General features: G+C 42.8%; 1 protein-coding gene across 1 annotated transcript in view; it reads right to left on the bottom strand.

Annotated features, from left to right (window-relative positions):
• Positions 1–1,524: 1,524 nt before the first annotated feature.
• Positions 1,525–23,105, bottom strand: part of LOC146182444 (uncharacterized) — a 49,050-nt gene continuing 27,469 nt past the window's right edge. The window contains exons 2-3 of the mRNA XM_084575954.1: positions 20,576–21,257; positions 1,525–3,699 (exon numbers count right to left, since the gene is read on the bottom strand). Coding sequence (XP_084432080.1) covers positions 3,053–3,699; positions 20,576–21,257 — 1,329 coding nt within the window. The 3' untranslated portion in view covers positions 1,525–3,052. The remainder of the gene's footprint in view (positions 3,700–20,575; positions 21,258–23,105) is intronic.

The raw sequence follows: 23,105 nt of genomic DNA, 5'->3' as shown, positions 1-23,105 counted from the left end.
CAGCTCACATATACATTATTTTAACAAAAACAATTCTCTAGAAAGACGAAAAAAAAATTAATGAACATAATGTATTATTTTGTTTAGTAAAATGTTATCAAACTGAATTCAAACCTCTTAACTCCGCAAGCATATCTGAAAATGCCTAATGAAGGCTCGAAAGCAGTGAATATGAGGTCTGCTCCCATGAACTTTCCTAAATGCCTAAAGTAAAGAGGGACAAAAGAAACATGGGACAATTTTCACCATGCAGATCCACAAAAATAAATAAGAAAAACTAGGAAAATCAAAACATGAGTGCACTGTAGTTACCAGTGGATGGTTTAGTTTGATGTCCCAAAGAGGTTCAGACTATTAAGTACACTGTAGTAGATGGCAGGTATTCCTGCCTTTTTGGTTTCGGTTTACTATAGGGTTTAACATCCCAAAGTGACTCAGGCTATGAGTGAAGCTGTAGTGGACATCTCTGGAAATGTTGACCACCTGGTCACACAGCACATGGGTGCCTTGCTCTTTTGCCTCAATTCGAAAGGGCCACCGTGGTCAGGATTTGGTCCCGTGTCCTTGGGTTCAGTAGCCGTAGCCATGCACTGATCCACAGCGGCAGGGTGTAGCTGCCTTTTTCTTTGAGCCAGTTCGCAAAACAGTTATGCCATATTTGTTGCATCAAATGCTTGGTATGTGCTTTTTTTCTCTGTTTTGTCAGAAAGGTTATAGAATGCAGACCTGGTCCACACATTTGAGGAAAATACACAACCATCTCACGAGCAAAAGAATGAGGAGTGAAAACTCAGCAGGTAACAGGAATCCACTCACGGCCTGTGGCTTTACACACAAGACACCAAACATGGCAAAAATATTTTGTCCATGGCCTGAATGCCTGTGACTACCAAGAAGTACACCATTTTGAATCCTACTTGGGCAGTTCTTGCACTGGGATAAAATATCAATCCTTAGTGAGCTAGCATTTGGTAGTAGCACATCTAGTATTCACTGTCAACTTATAGCTCAAAAATTATGCTCTATATGGTGAGCACTTTTGCTGCACGTGCGAGATATTGAATGACTCAGAATTCAAGCTGTGCTGAATGACTTCTAGGACTTTAGAAGAACTCCTTGCTGGGCTAGCTGGTGCACGGCTGTTCTAGGCAGGAGTAGACAAAGAGTGGCGAGCTTCTAGAAGCACACATCAAATTAAAGGGCGATGACTGCATCAGTGATGCTTTTGTAATGCTGCAAATGCGGAAAAGAAGTTCCCGCACGGCTCCTGTTGACCCACGTGCAGGCTTGACTAGCCTTCTATCCCCCCTTTTTAGATGCATGTGCACACTGCCTATATAAACATCAATGAACTGCATGAAGCCAGTTGATAATTTGCACCCTTCAGATCTTGTTTTTTTTTCCTGTTCTTATTTTTTATATGTGCTCAACTCATCTTTAAGAATAGCTTCTGGGAAATCACTGCAAGGAGGTAACCACTGAGGCAGTTTACTCCAGGTCATTTTAATGAGTAGTAAAAATATGTCTAGCACCTTTTTGTTCACTTTTATTGAAACACAGGATCAAGTAATGCAAATCAACAGCATTGAATATTGGGTTCCTGCAAACAAGCACACCATTCTCTAAGAAATCGGTACCTAATTTCACCTTAAAGTATAGCAAAATGTCAGTTTCAGTACAGTACCTTGAGGTGGTGTACAGAAAGGCACACATAGGTGTAAGAAGCAGGTAAAATTTCTTTCAAAACAACAAAAATATTCTAGTGCACTGTTGTGCCATAAGTATGTGAATTGCACTACAAACAAAAACTTTATTGTGGGACACAGCAAGAAGTGCTGACAACATTCATGGTAGAAAATATTTTCTCTGTTGGACACAGCAATGCCTCTGGGTGCAAGAAGGTTGGGTATTAACACTGGTTTTGAAATATAGAGCAAAAGTGATGAAATGAGAATCACAAAAGACCAGAATGTTAAGAACATATTCCAAAGGCCAATGCAATAAACTCAAATGAACTAAGCAATATTACAAAAGCAGACAAAGAATGGAAGATAAGAATGCACAAATATACTTTGCACTACACTATTGTGAATGCATCAGCAAACACAATAAAAAAATACTCAATCTTTCTTGAACTAGAGCAATGACAGTTGCTTAAAAGTGCAGTGCTCATAAACCTAACAATCCGTTATCTAGACAGCACCTCATATAAATGAGGTATGCATTCAATAAAATTTCATTTCAACATCGCTAACATCAAGAAAAGATATGAAATTAATGGTCAACATGGTGCCAGTTCTCCGAGAAATGGTGATACAGGCACTTGAACACTCCAGCTAACACTCTTAGAGAACAATTACTAAAAACCATCAAGGAGCAGGTTTTTTTTCTCCACTGTCGCAGCTGCACAGCTGATGTGATATTTCCAGCATTCATCTAAAATGCTAGAAAACCTAATGCACTGAAAATAAAAATAAAATGGCAACACCCTCTCTAGTTTCACCGAAACTCTCAATGGCGGCAGGCTCTGAAATTGCACCAGTAATAGATAATGCAGGACATGCCATTGTTCGAAGCATTTCATAAAAAAAAGTTATGCCATCAGCGAATCTTATAAGATTTAAAGTTATGCAAGTTTGAGAGCTCAAAAGGCTCCTGCATCTCGTTGAAAAAAAATAAAAAATAAAGCAGTGCTGTGCGAGCCGATACCTAAATGCCTTTTTAGACAAGTTAGCAACAAAAAGAAAACCTACAAGCCAAACACACTTTGGACAAAGGTTAGGAGCTACAATTGCTATTTGAAAGAGCAATGAAAAAGGGTTGAGGGGGAGCCTCAGTTTGGAAGGAAGCTGAGATGAAGAGCCCCCTTGTTGGAACATTGGCTCGGCTTGAGAACTGAGGCTCACCCTTAACCCTTGTTCAGTGCTCTTTCATAATGTGTATCAATCTCTTTCTCTCATCTTATTCTACCCCACACTTGCTATAGATGCTCAGCAGGTTCATAGCTTGCAAAATACCGGACAGCTAGAAAAATGCTGCTCAAGGCCAGGCATCATGGAATACCACATTCCTCTTCATGTTCTTTCTCTTTGTGCTTTTTTAAATTGCACTTGCTAGAGAACGCCTTTGGGCAGACGTCACACTGATATGGTTTTTCACCCCTGTGGGATCGCTTATGTCTCGCAAGCACAGCGCTCGTCCTAAAGGCCATGGGACACAGCTGGCACTGATACGGTTTCTCGCCAGTGTGGGTACGTATGTGACGCGTCAGGGTACTCCCCTTTGCAAAGCTCCTTTGACAGTAGGTGCAACAATATGGACGTTCCCCCGTGTGAGTCCTCTGGTGGCTCAGCAGGTTTCGCTTTGCGGTAAATTTACTGCTGCAATGCTCACAATGGTATGGGCGCTCACCCGTGTGAGTATTAATGTGCACCTTCAAGTTGCCCTTGTGTGCAAACTGGCTGCCACAATAGTCACAGTGGAAAGGGCGCTCGCCTGTGTGCATACGGATGTGCCTAACCAAATCGCTTTCGAAGGCGAAGGTCAAATTGCAGTAGCTGCATTTGTGCAGCATATTGTCTGTGGGTTCATCATGACACGAGCTTGTAGAGGAGGTATCTATGCAGTAGACTGGATGCTTTTGATCTGGCGAATATTGTCCTGGAGATGTGGTGTACTCGTAGGCTGTGGTAACTGGGCCTGCAATGAAATGTGCAGAGTACTTTCAAAATAAGAGAAAACCAAAACTGCAGTTCACATGGTGTTGACCAAAAAAGGTAATGAATGAAAATAAATCTCAACAGCTCTGGCAGCTGGTTTGAAGCAAACCTTATTTTCTTCATTTTTGTAAATAGTGCAAAACAGTCAAGCATGACAGAACAGGGTGCAATGTTTACGAGAAACTTAAGCCATTTAGCCAAAAACCAGCTTTTGCTGGAACAAAGTTCAATTTCATACCTTATTAAAAAAACTTAGACTGAAGCAAAATATCCCTGTTCTGTCTGAACTTTTTAAACACCTAATGAGTGCATGTAGATTAAACCATTTAGGCCAAGGCATTAATATCACATAAACATTTGTGAGCTACCAAGATTTTATAGTCATGTTTCTTCGAGGCAGAAATATTTAACAAGAGCGATCCGTCAAAAAATGACACCAGCATAACTAAATTGTCTTTAGATAATTTTCGGATCTCCAAGGACCACAAATCTGCAAAATAACCAGGATGAATGCAATAATCTAGAGCAAAATATACTCCTATCACTTGTGAATGCAGCATTATGGCCAAACAAGCTTTATGCAGTTTTGCCACAACGGTTACCTTTTGAAAAAATTTATCTTCGAGGGATCCTGCATTGAGGGTACTTTTCTAAAAAGACAGTTCTTTCATGTATACTTAATACTCAAATAATTACATGAGTGAAATAGAAAATTGTCCTCATATTTACGCTCTGTATCACATTTCCTATTCGTGGTGTTGTGAGGGTGAGCTTGAGGAAAGCCATTGGTATGAACAAAAACTGAGTACCCGTTTGAACTTAATAAAAAAAGCCATAGCCTCGATCTGTGCATATGGATGATTAATGGCATCATGACAGAGGCTCTATCAAGCCTGTGCACACTTAAAAAATAATTAGGGGCAGCTAGCTGTGATTAGCAGTAGAGCTCTACAAGAACTTATGAAAGCTTTTTTTTTCAACAGGTTTGGAAGAAAGCAAAAGACATTTGAAAATCATTTAGAGTCTATATTACTGTCTTTAGTTCTGACGAACACATCATATTATAAGATAAAATTTTCAGTTTGCTGCAGAAGCTGAAATAAGAAAACCTCAAGTCAACACTTCCAGATTTCATTTAGTAAAATGTCCCCATCCATGAACCAATGTTTGAAAATGAAATGTAAGAATTAAGGGTTAAATGCCCAAAGCTATAGTAATTCCTTTGAGAGAGCTTAAGAGATTCAGAAACTCTATGCCCACAATGAAAGGATATCAATTCCTCACAAGCAAGTAGAAAGAACCAGAGTACTGGGTGCACAGGTAAAAGCATTATGGAAAAGGACATTGCAATGCGAGGTGAACTGTGGCCGTCCTAAACACAGTGGCATGCCCTCTCGTGCTTTTGCATGACCACCTTCAGAAAGTGGTGCAGCAGCTATGGGGGTCAACTGGATTCCACGTTAAAATGAGGACCAATGACGAGAAAAGTTTTGAGCACCCTCAAAAATCGATACACATCTTACTAGGCCTGTGACTAGTAGCACCTTCATTTTTATAACAAGGAGCAGCACATGATGAAGCCAGGTTGCCCCAGGCTAGGCTGTTCCTTTCGCACTTCCTCTGCTATTACACATCAACAATATGAAAATGCACACTGAGGCGGGCGTTCCATCAATATTAGCCAACCACTACACGGTTTCAAAACAAGTTTATGCATATTGGGCAGCAGAGTAAGAAAAGGCACAGCAACTTCTTTCATAGAGTAGCTGTTGTCAGAAAACATCAGGAGCAATAAAAAAAAACAAGTAAATCAGGAAAAAAAAGTTTGATCAATGCAAGACATTCAAAAAGAGTGCTAGCACTATACCACAATACATAACATCGTGAATAATGTACACATGGTGCAGCGTATCTACAAATTTATTTGTATGCTTTTCCATTAGACTCCAGTGAAGGGCTTAAAAAATGACTTCTACTGTACAGTTCAGAACATGAAAAATGTTCGTACACTGGCATTCCTGTAGAGCAAGTCATGATGTCACATGCAGAATCTCTCACAGTAGCCATTACTCAATTTTAAGAACACTTGGCTTATATCTTATAGAACAACCGTTCACCTCAGGCACAATGCTTTAAGAGCAAACTCTGTGAAAAAAAAAATGTTAGTTCTGGTTTAGCTCTGGTTAACCCTAGTTGAATTGCAAAGGCAACGGTGGAAGCTTCTTTTGCCTGCTACATTAGTCCCCTATCACGCCCTATCAGTGTAAGGTGCTAGATTATTGGGGACACACAAGCTCATCCTTTAAGGGTATGATGCGAGAGCATAAGCTACCAGCCCACATATAAAGTCACGCCTCAACCAAGCCGTATGGACGTGCCTGCGCCTCATAGGGGCAACGAGAATGCAAACGGCTCTGGTAGGCTGATTCTGATATCACCCTCCCATATGAAAGGAGCAACCTGAGTTGGCAGCTCCTGCCCATGGCATAGGGGTAACGAGAATTCAAATATGATGGCAGATTGATTTTCTTATGAGGATACTGTAGCTATGCCGTGAAGAGGCGTAGCGCCATAAAGAGGTGTAGCTGTGGCCACTTGAGGTCTCGCTTTGGCTGTCATAGTATTGCTTTTGCAATAAAAAAAAAGCTTTAGATGTCAGTACCAGCAATAAAAATCAGTTACGCACTATGCTGCCATTAATACGCATCTAATGTACCTTTCCTTGCATGCTATAAATGTTGTGCCAGTAAGTGCCATCCTCACCAACGTAAGGACCCCTCACCTTTCTCAAGCTCTCTTTGAGCATAACAAAAAAATTTGTCAGGAGACTATGTTGTATTTATCCTATTAGATAAAACAGAGGGGGGTAAGTGGGGGAGGGCTGGTTAAGTAATTATTTGATGCATAAAATCTGCAGCCCGGTGAGCATAAAACCCTGGAACTAAGATCAGTGAACATTGCAGCTTCCCATGCTTGGAAAGTAAAGCTATCCAATCAGTAAAGGTTGGAAAATGCTGCATTAAAATTTTCTTCTCGTGAAACGATTCACCCCTTGGCTCAACAGTAACGGCCAGCAAAATAAAGCTGAGCAAAGGAGTGTCAGTACAAGAAAACAATGCCACAACCAACAGTGCTATGCGTTTCTTGTGTCAAAACATATGCACAAAGGACATTACACCGGACCACTCATTCCTTTTCCTTGAGGCAGATAAACGCTACACAATACGAAAAAAACACTACCAATATTGTGCTTTCCGATACAACTGCTAAGCGTCAAGCAAGATCCTTATTTATACTCAAACACAATGCTCTAAATAGTAACTTTTTACAATGCTTGTCATCCCAGTTCCACTTTTCTGGCTACCCTTAAGACATAAAAGAATGGATATAACTCTGCACACATAAAGGCCGTCAGCTGTGTAGGTTGACATGAATCATATCAAAATGATGTCTACTGGGCAAGTTGTACCAGTTGTTCAGTCAATTCCGGTTGATGCCTGTAAGTGGAAACAACATAGGCAAATTAGCCAAATTCCTAGAAAAACATAAAAAAACAGCAAGAGTACTGTGCATGTGTGCGCATTTTTGATTTTATGGTGCATAAGTGGGCAAACTCTCATCATCATCAGACGGACTAAATTCATTGCAGGGCGAAGGCTTCTCCCATACTATACCAATTAACACAGTCCTGTGCTAGCTGCATTCACTTGACCCCTGCGAACTTTTTAGCCTACTCCACTCACCCGACTTTCTGCCGCCCCCTGCTAAGCTTTTCTTCTCTTCGTATCCAATTTGTTACCCTTTTCGAACATTGGTTATCCACACTTTGCACATGCCCATCCCATTTCTTCTTGATTTCCTCTACAATGTCATTAACTCGATTTTTTCTTTATTTCATTTATTGTTTATTTGACAATACAGCCCATCTTATGCTTGCTAGATCCTCGAAGAGGATTGCTAAACTAGCCTGACTAATTATTTGTCTGACACATTCTGCACACTTCCTATCTCTTAAATTTATACCAACCATTTTCTGTTCTATACCTCTCTACATTGTTTTAACTCAGGTAGAATCCTTTTCGTTTGCCTCCATGTTTCAGCATCAAAACAGTCATTAGACACCACCTATTCTATGTGTTGCCCTTGAAGCGTGATCTAAAGTAGAAGTGCACAACATTGAAGTGTGCCAACTCATACGTCTATTTGCACCTCGGCAGTGACAGACATTTTCAGTCCACAGATGCCACCACTTTCTCAGTTAACGATGCGAACCAAGGAACACAAAGTCTCAAGAAATTCAAACGATACAGAAAGTGAACTACGACTGTGATTAAGACGCGACAAGGTTTCTAACATGTTTTTTCCATTGTGTTCCCTCACAAAGCCAGGAATGGCATCTTTTAAACTGTTTGGTGCTGCAGCTGCTGATATCTGGCTGCCTGTTTGGTGCAAAACCAGAGGGGTTGTGACACACCTCTATTTGAACACATCTACCTGGTAATGAGTTATCTGGGTTTACAAGGTTACGAACATGTACAGCTGAGGATCTGCATAGTTTGGCAAAAGTTGTGTTAGAAGGTTCTTCTGGAAGAAGCTTGCACTCTTTCTCCAGTCAACAAGAATTCCGGTGGCTGTGAAATTAAACAGAGATGGGTGCTTTCGGCATAAGGAAAATTGAAAAGCAGAAACCAACTTTTTAGTAGGGCTGTAGCCACTTTCACTAAGAGAGGCAGTGAAAAGGAAAGGCAAAGAAGGGGTAAAAAGGGCGCATAACGGCTCAAGGTTGGCGAGTAACATTTTGTCTTTGCAAGAAACCAGAGGAACAATTTCACTGCACAAAAGCTTAGGCAGGAGCTGGAAAAAACACTTCTTGCCACAAATTTTCAGTGCTGACTCATGAATGTTGAGGCTGCAGGCTGCCCCTTCCACCCACTAGAGCATCCTAGGATGGCCAGCCGCAATTCTACAGCGAATCTTGAAGGTCACAATTTCACTCTCGGTCTTACTTTTTAGAATGCATCATGCAGTTTCATGCAAGCGCTTGCTGGAGCTGAGTCGCCATTTGCATCTTGTAAAGTGACTGACACTGGAAACATTCCGCAACCACTGCTGCCATGCGGACGCTTCTTTCTTTATAAGCAAATGGATAAGGCAGCAGCGGAGCATGCCACCTACCTGTGTCGACTAATATATTTTACACTTACTGCTTTGAGTTTAGCAACCAAATAACCTTTACTTGGTTATTTTTACCAGACAGTTGTCTATTTGTCCTCTACAGTCCTTAAACCAAAACATTTTTTTTATGAGCGATGCTATCTGGTAGAGTCGTGGAACGTTGAGCTCGGCTGAGAAAGGGCCCAAGTGTCCCCTCTCATTACTCAATGGAGGAGCGCTTAATAAGAAGTCGTGTTCAACTGTTCCCTTTCCATGTCTGCACGCAACGCGTAGCAAAGCCTATCTCTTGTATGTGACTTGGTACATCTTAGTCCACAGTATTCCTGTCCTAGCCTTGAACAATAAGCTGCCCCTAGAATTATCATGCCGATTTAGGCTGCATCCTAAATTTCCGCTGAGCTCTCCCCGTTTCTTGAACCTTTCTCTTTACCGATAATTCCTGGCTGGTAACCCTACTGCTGTCCAAATATACGTTTGCTAATTTTCTTGTCCACTTTCTCCATTTTGTGTCATTCCTCATGTGAAGTAGCTAAAGACTTTCCTAGCCCACCGCTTTTTCCCCATTGCTCTCAATCACTGTACAAATTCTACCTTGCTGCTAGCTTCCCTGCCCTCAAATGAAGACCATTCGATGTCATCTTGTACCTCCTGAGCCTACCTACCTTGTGCTGCCTAATTTCCAACATTGCTCTGACCTCTGATCTCATACATAGGTCTGCACTGGCAAAAGACAGACTAGAAACCATCAACCCTTTCCAGATCCCTGGTACAACTTCTTACCTGTCGTAATTCCACAGTACATACCCGATTTTTCATGACTGCTCCATTCCTGCTACCTTTAGCCGTTACCTTTTTTCATGTTCCAACATGCTCCGTTAGATACTCACTTCTAATATGTATCCATGCCCTAAGGTATACTATCCACTCCCTCCAGTGTGGCCGCCGGTATCCTATACACGCTGCATTTTTATCATGAAAAATCAAGACTGCCGATTTTTTCTTCCTAACTTTAGACCGAATCTGTCTCCTATACCGTAGATATCCCTCAACCTGTGCAAATCTTTCCTGTTGTCAGCCATTAGTACTTATATTTTTCGTGAAGATCAGACCGGGTAATGCCTGCTAGATATATTCTCCTTGCTCGAAGGAGGAAAGGTTCAAGCCGAGTCTACTCCTCTCAAGTTTAGGCTCTAATCCTTGCAGGTACAGCCTGAACAACAAAGCTAACAGAGAACACTCTTGCCTAAGCTCCTGCCTCACCGCTAGAGGCTGACACCTTTTTTCCCATTGTATAAGCACCTTTTACCTTTATAAGCATCCTTCAAACATCTTTAAAGGATTGGTTACTCCACCTTCTGCACCTCAAGCGTCCAGAATGTCCCACAGTTTTCTTGAAGTAAACTGTCGTAGGCTCCTTTGATATCCAGAAAAGGTTTAAGTTTGTGGGTTTTAACGTTCAAAAGCAAATGAGGCTACGAGAAATGCTGTACGGGGGAGGTCTCTGGAAATGTCAACCCCTTAGTGTTCTTTAATGTGCATTCATCTTGCACAGCACTCGGGTGCCTTGCTTTTTGCTTGGAAAACGACCGCCGTAGTTGGGATTCGATCCCGCATCTCTGGGCATAGCAGTCAAGCGCCTCAACCACTGTGCCACAATGGAAGGTGATTTCAAGAAAAGGTAGCCACAGGGGTCTATGTTATTTTTAATCATTTTATATACTGTGTTAATGAGAACTTGGCCCCTAATCTTAATTATCACAATGCCACATAGCTACAGCATTTTTGAGCAAAAGAGTCTGTTCGGGATGCTATTTCGTTGAAAAGCATGTCATTTGGATGCATGTTGATACCCAAAATTATCCCTCTCCTTTAAACCTTTAACACGATATCAGTTCCATGGGAGGCCTTTTTTAATTTCACTGCACCACCGAGCTATGAAGCAGTACATGGCACTTAGTACATTTGCTATGGTCACAGGTTTAGCAACTTTTACGTACGTGCAGGACACTGAAAGGACCCAACTGAAAGCCTGCAGATAAAGAGGCTGCACCATATATTTCTGCACCAGATGCTGTTATGAGAAAGTGCTACAATGCAATTTTTGCGAGTTCTCCCTTAGGCTTTTTGTTTACATACAATTTTTAGTCGTTGCAGTACATAAACGAGGAAAATATTTACAAAGTTGATGTAAGATGGGAAAGATAGCAGTTATCTTGGAAGCCAATAGGCATTGATAACTATGATCACCTGCCCTGCTGCGACTACAACATCGCACAGATCTCTTCCATTAACTTCCAATCCTAACTTCTGCCAGTTTCTACCACCTTATCCCTGGAAACTTTCCCATCTCATTTGCCCACTCAGTTGAGTCTGTATAGAGCACCGGCACATACATTGACTACTCTTGAAACCTGCTCTAGTACACAAAAAAATTATCAGCTGCCTTTTTATCAAACTTAGTGGCATTCCAAATGGTTCATTTCAATTTCAGCCAGAACATCATTACATGTCTTTGTTCCCTAACCAACACAGTTTTTGAGTCTCTAAATGTCACACCAATCATTTCACTTCCCATAGATTGCTGTGATTTCTTCCGCCACTCTTCACTGCCCTCAAAAGTTTCTGCACTGTGTGAGCGCACTAGGCAAGGCAAAAATATTGTTTGCCTTTCTCTTGAGAGATATGAACTGTAATTCGTGATGTAGCTAAGAGTGCAGGCCAAGCATACTCCACACTGTTCTCTACTTCTAGCTATATTTCACGCCGATGGTTCGAATCTGCGGTACATATGTACTTCTGTAAGCAGGATGTATGACAACAGGGGTAGCAATCAACAAAGCCGGCATTACACAAGCCACCTGCAAAGCACTCGACCGTGGCTCAGTAAATGTTATAATATGTAACACATGTGAACAACGGCTCCAGTGATGTAAAACAGTTTCTCACAAGATCTTGATATCACCGCCATGAATATCGTACATCACCATTCAAAACGCGATAAAGAAAAGAGAAACAAGCGAGGATAGCACTCAACATAATAACGAAGCAATAATATGGTCAACCAGTCACCACTTCACACAGCACTTGCCCGCAGATGCATATGGTAAGTTGGAGCAGAAGTGGTCTATTACATTACAGGCTTCTGTTCCACCCTAGCTTTGCTGTTAATGGGAAGTTACATCCATTGGCATTGCGGTACAAACATTGCGGTCGACTCGCCACAGGATAACAAACAAGCTACAAGAGCGAACACCACCGACTTTCACTTTGGCCAACTTTGACTCGAATCGGCGAGAGGCCACAATTTTACTTTTGGTTTCATTTTTCGTATGCACCGCATTGTTTTATGCAGCCACTCGCACCGAGTGGTCGTTTACGCCTTAACTGGGAATGTTCCACAATTGTCGCAGCCGCACTGTTGTTGCATTTCTAAAGCCTAAACCCATTTGAATCAGTAGAAGGTGACGGCGGCGCATATATGTCACCTAGCCGCGAACGCATCTAATATATTTCTGCCTTGACAAACAATTGGATATTTATAAACAGTTACGTCCAAATTCACTGCACAATAATCGCACACACGCGCGCGCACACACACACACACACACACACACACACACACACACACACACACACACACACACACACACACACACACACACACACACACACACACACACACACACACACACACACACACACACACACACACAAAACACTATGACACGCTTGATAGTGATAAAAGACGATCGACTCGGTAAATGACGAGGGAAAAACGATAATGAACAAAATACTGCGAGAAAAGAAGTCTTCAAAGATAACAAAGCAGGAGCAAGATCGAGTTACACAGAATACGCCGTAAAATACTGACCCAGATCAAGGTTTAAACAAAGGCAAAAACAATGCTCAATTCACCGACAACCTGACGTGCCAAAAGGAATTCTCACGACTTTTTTGTTCGATGAGGCATCGTAGTCGCACAGTTGATCGGTAGCGGCAGCCTGTTGTGATGATCGCGGGCTCGGTGAAAAACAAAAGACACTTTCCCAAAGCGAGCAGCCGCGAGAGTGGCCCGGAACACTACATCCCCCCAGAGCGCACTGCCGCGGGCGTGCTGGTTGCGCTGCAAGGCCCATCGTCAAGGGCGCGCGCTCGCCGGTCGCTGTCCCTAGCTGCACTGGACCACGGCCGCTCGGTCATGTCGAAGCACGCTTGTTAGAGCGGGGAAATCCTGTAACTTCCGTTCTATATGTGGCAGCTTGTGACAGAGTTGCAGAGACGAATCTGGGTGTATTTTGAAACTGCTTATCGCTCACTCTCCTTGTCATCTCCTGGATTTGCAATTCATGTATGTGAATTTATACGCCTAGTTATATAGTAAACAGAGAAACTAAATTTCAAGGGCAAACCACGTGGAATTACAGAACAGGCAGACGCCCACTGAATATACTTGCTGGGAGCTGGCAAAAATGTAAGTAGACGAAGAGAAGTGATCATAAACATTTGAGTCTGCAGGTGGGGGTCCTGAATAAAAGAAAAATGTAGAAAGGCAAAAAGGAAGCGCGACTACCAAATAGCACTAATAACAGCAGTCATTGAGAAAGCAGCAAAGAAACGCCCTATGGAAGAGTGATTATAATTGACTAGAATTTTCAAAAGCACCAGAATAAGTAAAAGCAGCAAACTGCTGGGGTACGCCAGGAAGCTGAAGAAATAAGGAAATCAGAGAAGCCATCGAACAGCGACGGGCAGCTTCAAGAGAACATCGAGAGGCAAAGGCGCCGTTATCTCAGGAGGAAATAGACCATTCATGGGAAACTTATTGACGAAAGAAACTGGAGGTACAGGCCAGACCTTGTCTAACATAAAATCAAGTAGTCCATCGATCGCTGGATGGCTGAAATCTGTGATCAGACTAAAATTAAGACGGACCGAAAAAATTCTGGAACCATATGATCTGGCCAGGTAAAAGGAATCACATGTAGAAAGCAGCAATGGACTCAAAATGCACCTAGCTGTTCAGAGGGAGATGATGCTGTGAACTATACATTACGTCAGCTGAGTCATTTAAATTATTGGAAGCGAATATATTGTACATAATCTCCCTAAACGAAGGAGTCACACTGGAATGCAGGATAGAAAGTGGATTAGAACTGATCAATATAAACAAGAAAAACAATGGCGGACGCTTTTCTATCGAAGCGAAAATCTATATGTGCCCTTGTGCTGTGTGATGTCAGTGCATGTAAAAAAACTCCAGTTGGACGAAATTTCCGAAGCCCTCCACTACAGAGTTCCTCATAAAGCGAGTTACTTTAGGACGCTAAACTCCGTAAACCAAACCAAACCAAACTTAAACTGAAAAAAGGCAAGAACAAGTATGTACTCCTAAATTCATATCGATAATGATAGACAAATTTACAATTAAGCTCCAAGAAACAAGGAAACGTCAAACGCATTAAAAACAATCTCAACGAACAAGAAAATTCCAGAAAGCTGAAGGCAGAGTAAAATGAATTTGATTTATAACAGAAAAGGAGAGAGGATATGAACATAAAATTCTACACGCCGGTTAAGATAACATGTTATAAGCAGGCTGGCAATGCAAGTGCTGAACTTAAAAATGCAGCCATGGGCAGATACTCAAATTCGCTCACAATGGATTTAGAAATGGTATAGGCACTTAGCTGGCATCCTGTTCGTGCTTATACCCAATGTAAAGAGGAGGAGGAGGAGGAGGAGGTAGAAACAACTTTAAGCGCCGAGGATGCCCTGGGCCAGGGTCACCAAGACCAACTGCCCAGGTGAAAAATAACCAAGCCCGTCACATTGGGGGAGGAGGGTGTGGAAAGTGAGGTGACTAAATTGCAACAGGGTAGGAAAACATACAGGGTTGTAAGTTTTTGCATAAGGTTCAGGACAGTTTGGGCATGCGGGAGAGTGTCTGATGCGGTATAGAAACACTCGGTTAGGAGTAAGGAGTGTATTTAGGTGTATGCATCGAAGAATGCATATTTGTGTGGTATTGCCGGATTTATCTGGAAAAGGAAGTGTATGAAGAGTTTCCCTAATGTTGTCATAGTGAACATTGATTTTTTTTTGCAGTGGACAGTAGCGTCCCACGTGGGTGGATAAAGCCAGGGAATCCCAGGCACTCGTGCTGAAGTTTGCGGGCGAGGCGACGCACTACCTCAATGCCTGGGATTCCAGAGTAACCAGGAATCCACCTCAGCATTACAGTGTGGGGATGCAGTTGATAAGAGCTTTGTGTAGTTCATCCTGTAGTTCTTCAGGAATGCGATCATGCTGTATACAATCAGTGTATATGGTATATCCTGAAGAGTTTGGTGGTGATATTGAGAGGTCTTTAATACTGGCGACTATTGGTAGGGTCTCGAGAGGTGCTGTAGGAGGAGGATCTGTATATATTAGAACCAATGGTATGCGTGTCACTACCTCACTGCAGCTCTTGTGCATGGAGCTGCTCCGACATTAGTTCGTGATTCATCTGTGTAGATGATCTTGGAACCAGTAGGATGAAAATGATTGGAAACGTGAGAGCAACGTCAGCCTGGGTTAGTTCTGGGTGCAACATATTTTGGAATGGGGGTTACTCGGAGGTTACCTAGAAGCGAGCAAGGAGGAGTGAAGATATGGAGGCCGATAGGTTTAAGTGCAACTTGCTGAAGTATCCAGTGTTCTTGTTTTGTGCTAGAAAGACTTGCCATTTGCCGGTCTCGATGTTGCTCTATGAGGTCTCCTAGGGGCAAGAATAGCCCCGTAAAGTATATGTGCTCAGTGGACGTATGTACAGGGAAATTAAGGGTAACATTGAATAATGTATGAAGCGCAACTTCAACCTGATGTCTTCGGCGACAGGTTAGAGTAAAGTATGGAATTGAGAATTTTGCCCAGTGTTAATGCATGGACAAGCTGCCTGACTTGACCCTCACATAGCCCGACATATGCTTATTGACAATGCTGCAAACTAGATGCGTAAACTGAATGCAAACTTTAACGGTTGTAGAAACATTGGCCGGATAAGCTGACTCATGAATATAAAGCCCAAGGATTCGGCAGGACGATACGCGACGGATAGGGTGGCCTGCCATTGTGAGATTGATTAGACGGCTATGTTGGCCTTGATAGCGAGTTTTGCAATCAGCAGCAATTCATTTCTTTTCAGGGGCGAGAAACTTTGTCAAGCTAACAAGTGACTGCATCGACACCTTGTTGTAGGGTCCCCTCTACTGCTCCAGGAGACCGAGAAGTGCACCAAAGAGTTAGGTCGTCTGCACAGAACGTGTTTTAGGTTTGGGATAGACGCTAGAATAGGGGAGCCATTCCAAGGTTAAAAAGGGTGGGTGACAGAAAAGTGCTCTGAGGAGTACCACATATGAGGGGAAAGGATCGGAGATGACAGAACTTGGCTTTGAGGTCACGGAGAAATGCAATGAGGTAACCGTTGGTCCTTGGACCATAGCCAGAAGAGGCAAGAATGATCGTTGGCAAGGTTATTACTATGGCTTGGATCTGGGAAGATGGCAGAGGGTCAAATTCGTATGAAAAGAGGAGAAAGAGGCCATGAGTAGATAGATCTTTCTGGGAGCCATTTTGTTGAGGTGGAAGAATTTTATGAATTCAAGATCAGCCTCTTGCCAATTAAGCACCATCGCTCCATGGTCTTTCCCAGCCATGATGTTAGAGAAACTGGGCAGAAATGTTGAAGGGCAACATTTTTGCTTGGCTTTGGCAGTAAAGTTATGATTGTTTTCAAGATGCTGGAAGGTTGCTTTCTTTCCAGTGCGAGTTTAAAACGCTCAGAAAATGTTCTTTGTTCTTGTCTGAAAAGTTTGAAATGAGTGAATACGTAATCTGGTTGTCACTTGGGGCTGACTTCCGCTTTAGCTGTTCAAGCTCCCAGTCCCCATCCCAGGGGGTATATGGCTCACCGAGTTCTACATTAGAAGCACAAGTGTACGGAGGATAAAGGCTAGGTACAGCAGGAGGAATATTGAGATCGCGGAGTTGGGTTGTTAAGCCATCCGTGCCTAGTAGCGAATGGCGCTTCTCGAGAGTGGGAACAGGAGCCAGTCAAGGCCTGACGATAGAGTTCTCCGAGTAAGTGCTAAATTCTTTTTTGATTTAGCGTGCCATTGAGTGTCACAAATTTTGTTCCATTGACTCGTGGCAAGTGTAACACAATGTTCTTTAACCTGTCGCATCAATTTGATGACACGCTCAAACAGGCGAACACTGTTGGGCTGAAAGCGAAGGGTACGTGCGCAAGAGTTGATTGTTTCCGCCTCTTCCAGATGCAGACAAAGGTCCAGATTATCTGCAGGACTGAAGCGGAACTCCCCTGCATGGCTTGTTTCTGGACCTGCTTGAGTGCTTTTGTCCAGCTCTAAAGACTACCAATAGTATGAAAGGTGTCGCGAATAGTGCGAGAGTTTGTATGGGAACATTTACGTTTACGCGAACGGATACAGCTATTTGAATAACGTAATGTTCGCTGAGCTGTTTTTCATCCGTCACCTGCCAGGTGACGTCTAGCAGTCCCCGATCCACTGTGAGGTCTGAGGTAACCTTCCCGAGTAGTGGAAATTGGGATATTATAAACAGTTATTTGATCCTGTTTAATGTGTCGTTGAGCATGCGGCCAAGTCAGCAGGTGCGTGGGTTACCCCAGGTAACGTGCGGCGCATTAAAGTCCTCAGCTATCAAGAAGTCCGAGCCTTGATACAATTTTGAAGTAAAGTGCATGAGCGGCTTGAAAAGTACATACTCTATAGATTATAAAAATTGGGAATGGACAAAGGGCGAGATGAGTAATCAGTAATGAGTAAACCGTGAGATGACGTTCAAAAAGGGAGGGGACATTGATGGCTTCAAATTAGAGATCCGGACGAATATAAGTGCTCGCTAATGGAGCACAATTGCTGTCAAGGACACGGTTGCCCGGAATACCTTTAATTTAAGAGCATGCATTTCCTCAATGAAAATCACATGGGGCTGCAAGGGTAAAGTCAGGAGCCATTGTTTAAAGAGGGTTCGATTGGTACTGAGGTTTCTGCTATTCCTCTGTACAATGTGCATGTTATTGTTTGCAGCCATTCTTAGGCTACATTAGCACACTTCTCGGGGGGGGACGGAAGAGGATGCAGCAGCTGCTTCAGTGGATGTATATGGACAGGGCTGTTTGAGACAATGAGTTAAGAATTCCCTGTGTTCGTCATCCTCCAAGAGATTACTAAAGACTGTACACATGAATTCGAATGCTTGGCGAATGGCGGGAATATTTCTGTAGGATACCAGATTAGTGGGTCAATCCAATAATTTATGTGGGCGCATATAATTCTCATATGGGATAACTGGTGTGGAATCGGGAGAAGTGTAAGAGAAAGGTAAGGAAGGGCATATGGGAAGTGGTTGCCTGCAGCGGAACGACTGTGTTGGATTCTTGGCTGCAAGGTTTGGCAAGTGCGGTACTTTCTTCTACTGAGTTTTGCCAGGCTTTTGTTAGTGTAGAAAACACAAGTGGCGGGCTCGGCTTGCCCAGTGGTAGAAGCTATATTACGATTCGTTACCGTCATGTACGACAGCCAACGCGGTCTCAACGTAATGCAAAAGCAGCGAGCATTTCAGCCATTTCAGCGCCATGCAATCGGCCACCCAACGCTTCCTCCCGCGGACATGCTCCGAAGTGTTCAATCAACACGTGTTGTCATGTGTGCGCATGCGTGTGCAAACGCTGGCCAAGCCCGGAGCTCGAGAGAGAGAGCGTCGCCCTCGCCCGTTAACAGGAGGTTGAGGAGGTTTTTCAGCGTCGCCATGACTGAATGGCTAGTTAGCAGAGCATGCTCTGACATGAATTCTCCCTTTCCATCTGAATTGCCAAGCGTATAAAAAGCAGCGGCTGTTTCCACTGCGAGAGAGACTACGCAAAGACGACGCCAAGTAACCTGCTTTGTGAGCGTGTCAGTTTTCTCTCCAGGCCTGCTTTTCTGCTCATTCCTACGCGATGCTGTAGTAAACGTTGTTTTCGTTAGTCGATGCCTCATCTTTGCCAGAACTGCCGATGCCTTCCACTGAGCCGCAAGGCCAACGCTACTGATGAGACCTCGAGCCACATCTAACTGTTGGCAGTGGTGGGATGAACCAGGCGTGACCATGGTCTGACAGAGCTTAGCTGGCTGTTCCTGAGCTTTTCGAAGCCAGAAATTGGTCTGATGGGTTTATGCAGTCTCGATTTGCCAGTGATAGTAGGGGGACGTCCTCGTGGCTCAGAGGATGATGAGGTTGCGTATTCTTTTTGCCAGGGAGAGCATACAATTTCTGTCGCGCAGTCAATAGTGGCTTTGTAGTGAGATGCCTCTAAGGCTACAGGTGATCTCCAAAATGCTTCCTTCAGTCATATGCAGCTTTTTGGCTCTTTTGGTCTTGCTGTTTCTGTACAAGGCAGGTCTCGTCAAAAGTAGGGCCCATAGGTTTCACCGCAGTGGAAGAAATCACGCGGCAATAACATGGTTTATCTTATTGGAGGAGATAGGGTTGATAACTCGGAGGGTGATGGCAGTTCAGCACTCGATGTACATATTAACGGCACCTGCTGCACAAACAAAGCATTGGGTCTTTCAGGCTTGCATCTTTACAAGACGTGGCAGAACAGAATTTGTCGAGAATGTTATTAGCACTTACTCGGTCTCTCCCAACATCCGAGCAGACAGGATTATCGCATGCCACGGTTCAAGACTTTCTAAGTGTTCGGTTTCTGAAAGACCTTTCCCAGTTTCATGAATTACGTTCCAGTACGAATTCATCGGGGCCGTCACGTAAGATTGGAGAAATGGCGACGCACGCACTTGAACAATTAAGACTTCGTTAAATTATTTAAAACGACAGGCTACTCGTAAAGCCCCGAAATTAAGCAAGAAATATCTTCAAGGTGAGACATATTTTCACTTCGACTGCTCCAACTAATACTCTTTGAGAACAATTACTAAAAACCATCAAGAAGCAGGTTTTTTTCTCTTCTGTGAAAGCAAAAGAGCTGATATTTCCAGCATTTATCTAAAATGCCGGAAAATCTAATGAACTAAAAATAAAAAATGAAATGGCAACGCCCTCTTTAGTTTTACCGAAACTCTCAAGGGAGGCAGGTTCTGAAATAGCACCAGTAATAAATAATGCAGGCCATGTCACTGTCTGAAGTATTTTATTAAAGAAAGTTATGCTACCAGCGAATGTTATAAGATTTAAAGTTATGCAAGTTTGAGAGCTCAAAAGGTTCCAGCATCTCGTTGAGAAATCACTTAGCAGTGCTGCGATAGCTGATATCATCTAAATGCCTATTTAGACAAGTTAGCATCAATGAAAAGAAAGCCTACAAACCAAACACACTTTTGACAAAGGTTAGGAGCTACACTTGCTATATGAAAGAGCAATGAAAAAGGGTTGAGGGGGAGCCTCAGTTCGGAAGGAAGCTGAGATGAAGACAAGTCAGCTTGTTGGAACATTGGCTCGGCTTGAGAACTGAGGCTCACCCTCAACCCATGTTCAGTGCTCTTTCATACTGTGTATCAATATTTTTCTCTCACCTTACTCTACCCTACACTTGCTATAGATACTTGGCAGGTTCCTAGCTTGCAAAATACAGGACAGCTAGCAAAATGTTGATCATGGCCGGACATCATGGATACCACATGTCCCTTCATGTTCTTTCTTTTTGTGCTTTTTTAAACCGTGCATCCTTGAGAACACCTTTGGGCACAAGTCACACTGAAATGGCTTTTCACCCTTGTGGGATCGCGTATGTCTTGTAAGAACACAGCTTGCCGTAAAGGCCATGGGACACAACTGGCACTGATAAGGTTTCTCGCCAGTGTGGGTACGTATGTGATGCTGCAGGGTAGTCTTCTGTGCAAAGCTCTTTTGACAGTAGGTGCAACAATATGGCCGTTCACCCGTGTGAATCCTTTGGTGGTTCAGCAGGCTTGCCTTTGCGGCAAATTTACTGCTGCAGTGCTCACAATGGTATGGGCGCTCACCCGTGTGAGTATTGATGTGCACCTTCAGGTTGCGCTTGTCTCCGAACTGGCTGCCACAGTAGTCACAGCGGAAAGGGCGCTCGCCTGTGTGCTTACGGACGTGGTAAACGAGTTGGCTCTTGAAGTTGAAACTCAAATTGCAGTAGCTGCATTTGTGCAGCATTTCGTCTGTGGGTTCACCATGACACGAGCTTGTAGGGGAAGATACTTCCATGCAAGGGATAGAGTGCTCTTGATCTGGCGAGTCTTGTCCTGGAAATGTGGTGTACTTGAAGACTGTGGTAACTGGGCCTGCAATGAAATGCGCAGAGTACTTTCAAGAGGAGAGAACCAAAACTGTAGTTCACATGGTATAGAGCAAAAAAAGATAATGAATGTGAAAATAAATCTCAATAGCTCTGGCAGCTAGTTTGAAGCAAAACTTGTTTTCATTTTTGTAAACAGTGCAAAAAACACAAGCATGACAGAACAGGGTACAATGTTTACAAGAAACTTAAGCCAATTAGCCAAAAGCCAGCTTTTGCTGCAACAAAGTTCAATTTCATACCTTATTAAAAGAACTTAGACTGAAGCAAAATATCACCATTCTGTCTGAACTTTTTACACACCTAATTAGTGCATGTAGATTAAACCATTTAAGGCCAAGGCATTATTATCACATAAATATTTGTGAGCTACCAAGATTTTATAGTCATGTTTCTTCAAGGCAGAAATATTTAACAAGAGCGATCCGTCAAAAAATGACACCAGCATAACTAAATTGTCTTTAGATAGTTTTTGCATCTCCAAGGACCACAAATTTGCAAAATAACCATGATGAATACAATAATCTAGAGCATAAAATACTCCTATCACTTGTGAATGTAGCATTATGGCCATACAAGCTTTATGCAGTTTTGTCAACACTGTTACTTTTTGAAAGAATTTATCTTCTAAAGCTCATGCATTGAGAGTACTTTTCTAAGAAGACAGTTACTTCCAGTATACTTAATACTCAAATAATTACATGAGTGAAATAGAAAAATGTCCTCATATTTACGCTCTGTATCACATTTCCTATTCTGGGTGTTGTGAGGGTGAGCTTGAGGAAAGCCATTGGTATGAACAAAACTGAGTACCTGTTAGAATTTATTAAAAAAAGTCATAGCCTCGATCTGTGCATATGGATGATTAATGGCTCCATGACAGAGACTCTATCAAGCCTGTGCACACTTAAAAAATAATTAGGGGCAGCTAGCTGTAATTAGCAGTGGAGCTCCACAACAACTTATGAAAGCTATTTTTCAACAGGTCCAGAAGAAAGCAAAAAAACATTCGAAAATCATTTAGAGTCTATATTACTGTCTTTAGTTTTGACGAACACATCATATTCTAAGATAAAAGTTTTCAGTTTGCTGACAGAAGCTGAAAAAAAAACCTCAAGTCAACACTTCCAGATTTCATTTAGTAAAATGTCCTCATACATGAACCAATGCTTGCAAATGGAATGTAAGAATTCAGGGTGCCAGTTAAATACCCAAAGCTACAATTCTTTTGAGAGACCTTGAGGGAGTCAGCAACTCTATGCACACAATGAAAGGATATCAATTCCTCCCATGCAAGTAGAAAGAACCAGATACTGAGTGCACAGGTAACAGCATAATAGAAAAGGACATTGCAGCCCGAGGTAATGTGACGTGAACTGTGGCCGTCCCAAGCACAGTGCCATGCCCTCTCGTGCTTTTGCACGACCACCTTCAGAAAGTGGTGCAGCAGTAATGGGGGTCAACTGGATGCCACGTTGAAATGAGGACAAATGATGAGAAACGTTTTGAGCACCCTCAAAAATTGAGACACATCTTACTAGGCCTGTGACTAGTAGCACCTTCATTTTTATGACAGGGAGAAGCACATGATAAAGCCAGGTTGCCATGGGCTAGGCTGTTCCTTTTGCACTTCCTCTGCCATTACACATCAACAAGAAAATGCACACTGACGCTGGCATTCTATCAACAATAGCCAACCACTACAGGTTTTCAAAACACGCTTATGCATATTGGGCAGCACAGTAAGAATAGGCAAAGAAACTTTTTTCGTAGGGTAGCTGTTGCCAGAAAGCATCAGGTGCAATAAAAAAACAAATAAATCAGAAAAAAAAAATGTCTGTCACAGTGCCAAAGGA

The sequence above is a fragment of the Amblyomma maculatum genome, chromosome 8, assembly GCF_055883805.1.
Source record: "Amblyomma maculatum isolate TAMU_Amacu chromosome 8, ASM5588380v1, whole genome shotgun sequence".
In the NCBI taxonomy this organism is placed as follows: Eukaryota; Metazoa; Arthropoda; class Arachnida; order Ixodida; family Ixodidae; genus Amblyomma; species Amblyomma maculatum.
The sequence above is the reverse complement of the archived record's forward strand: the minus strand, read 5'-3'. Positions and strand labels throughout refer to the sequence as shown.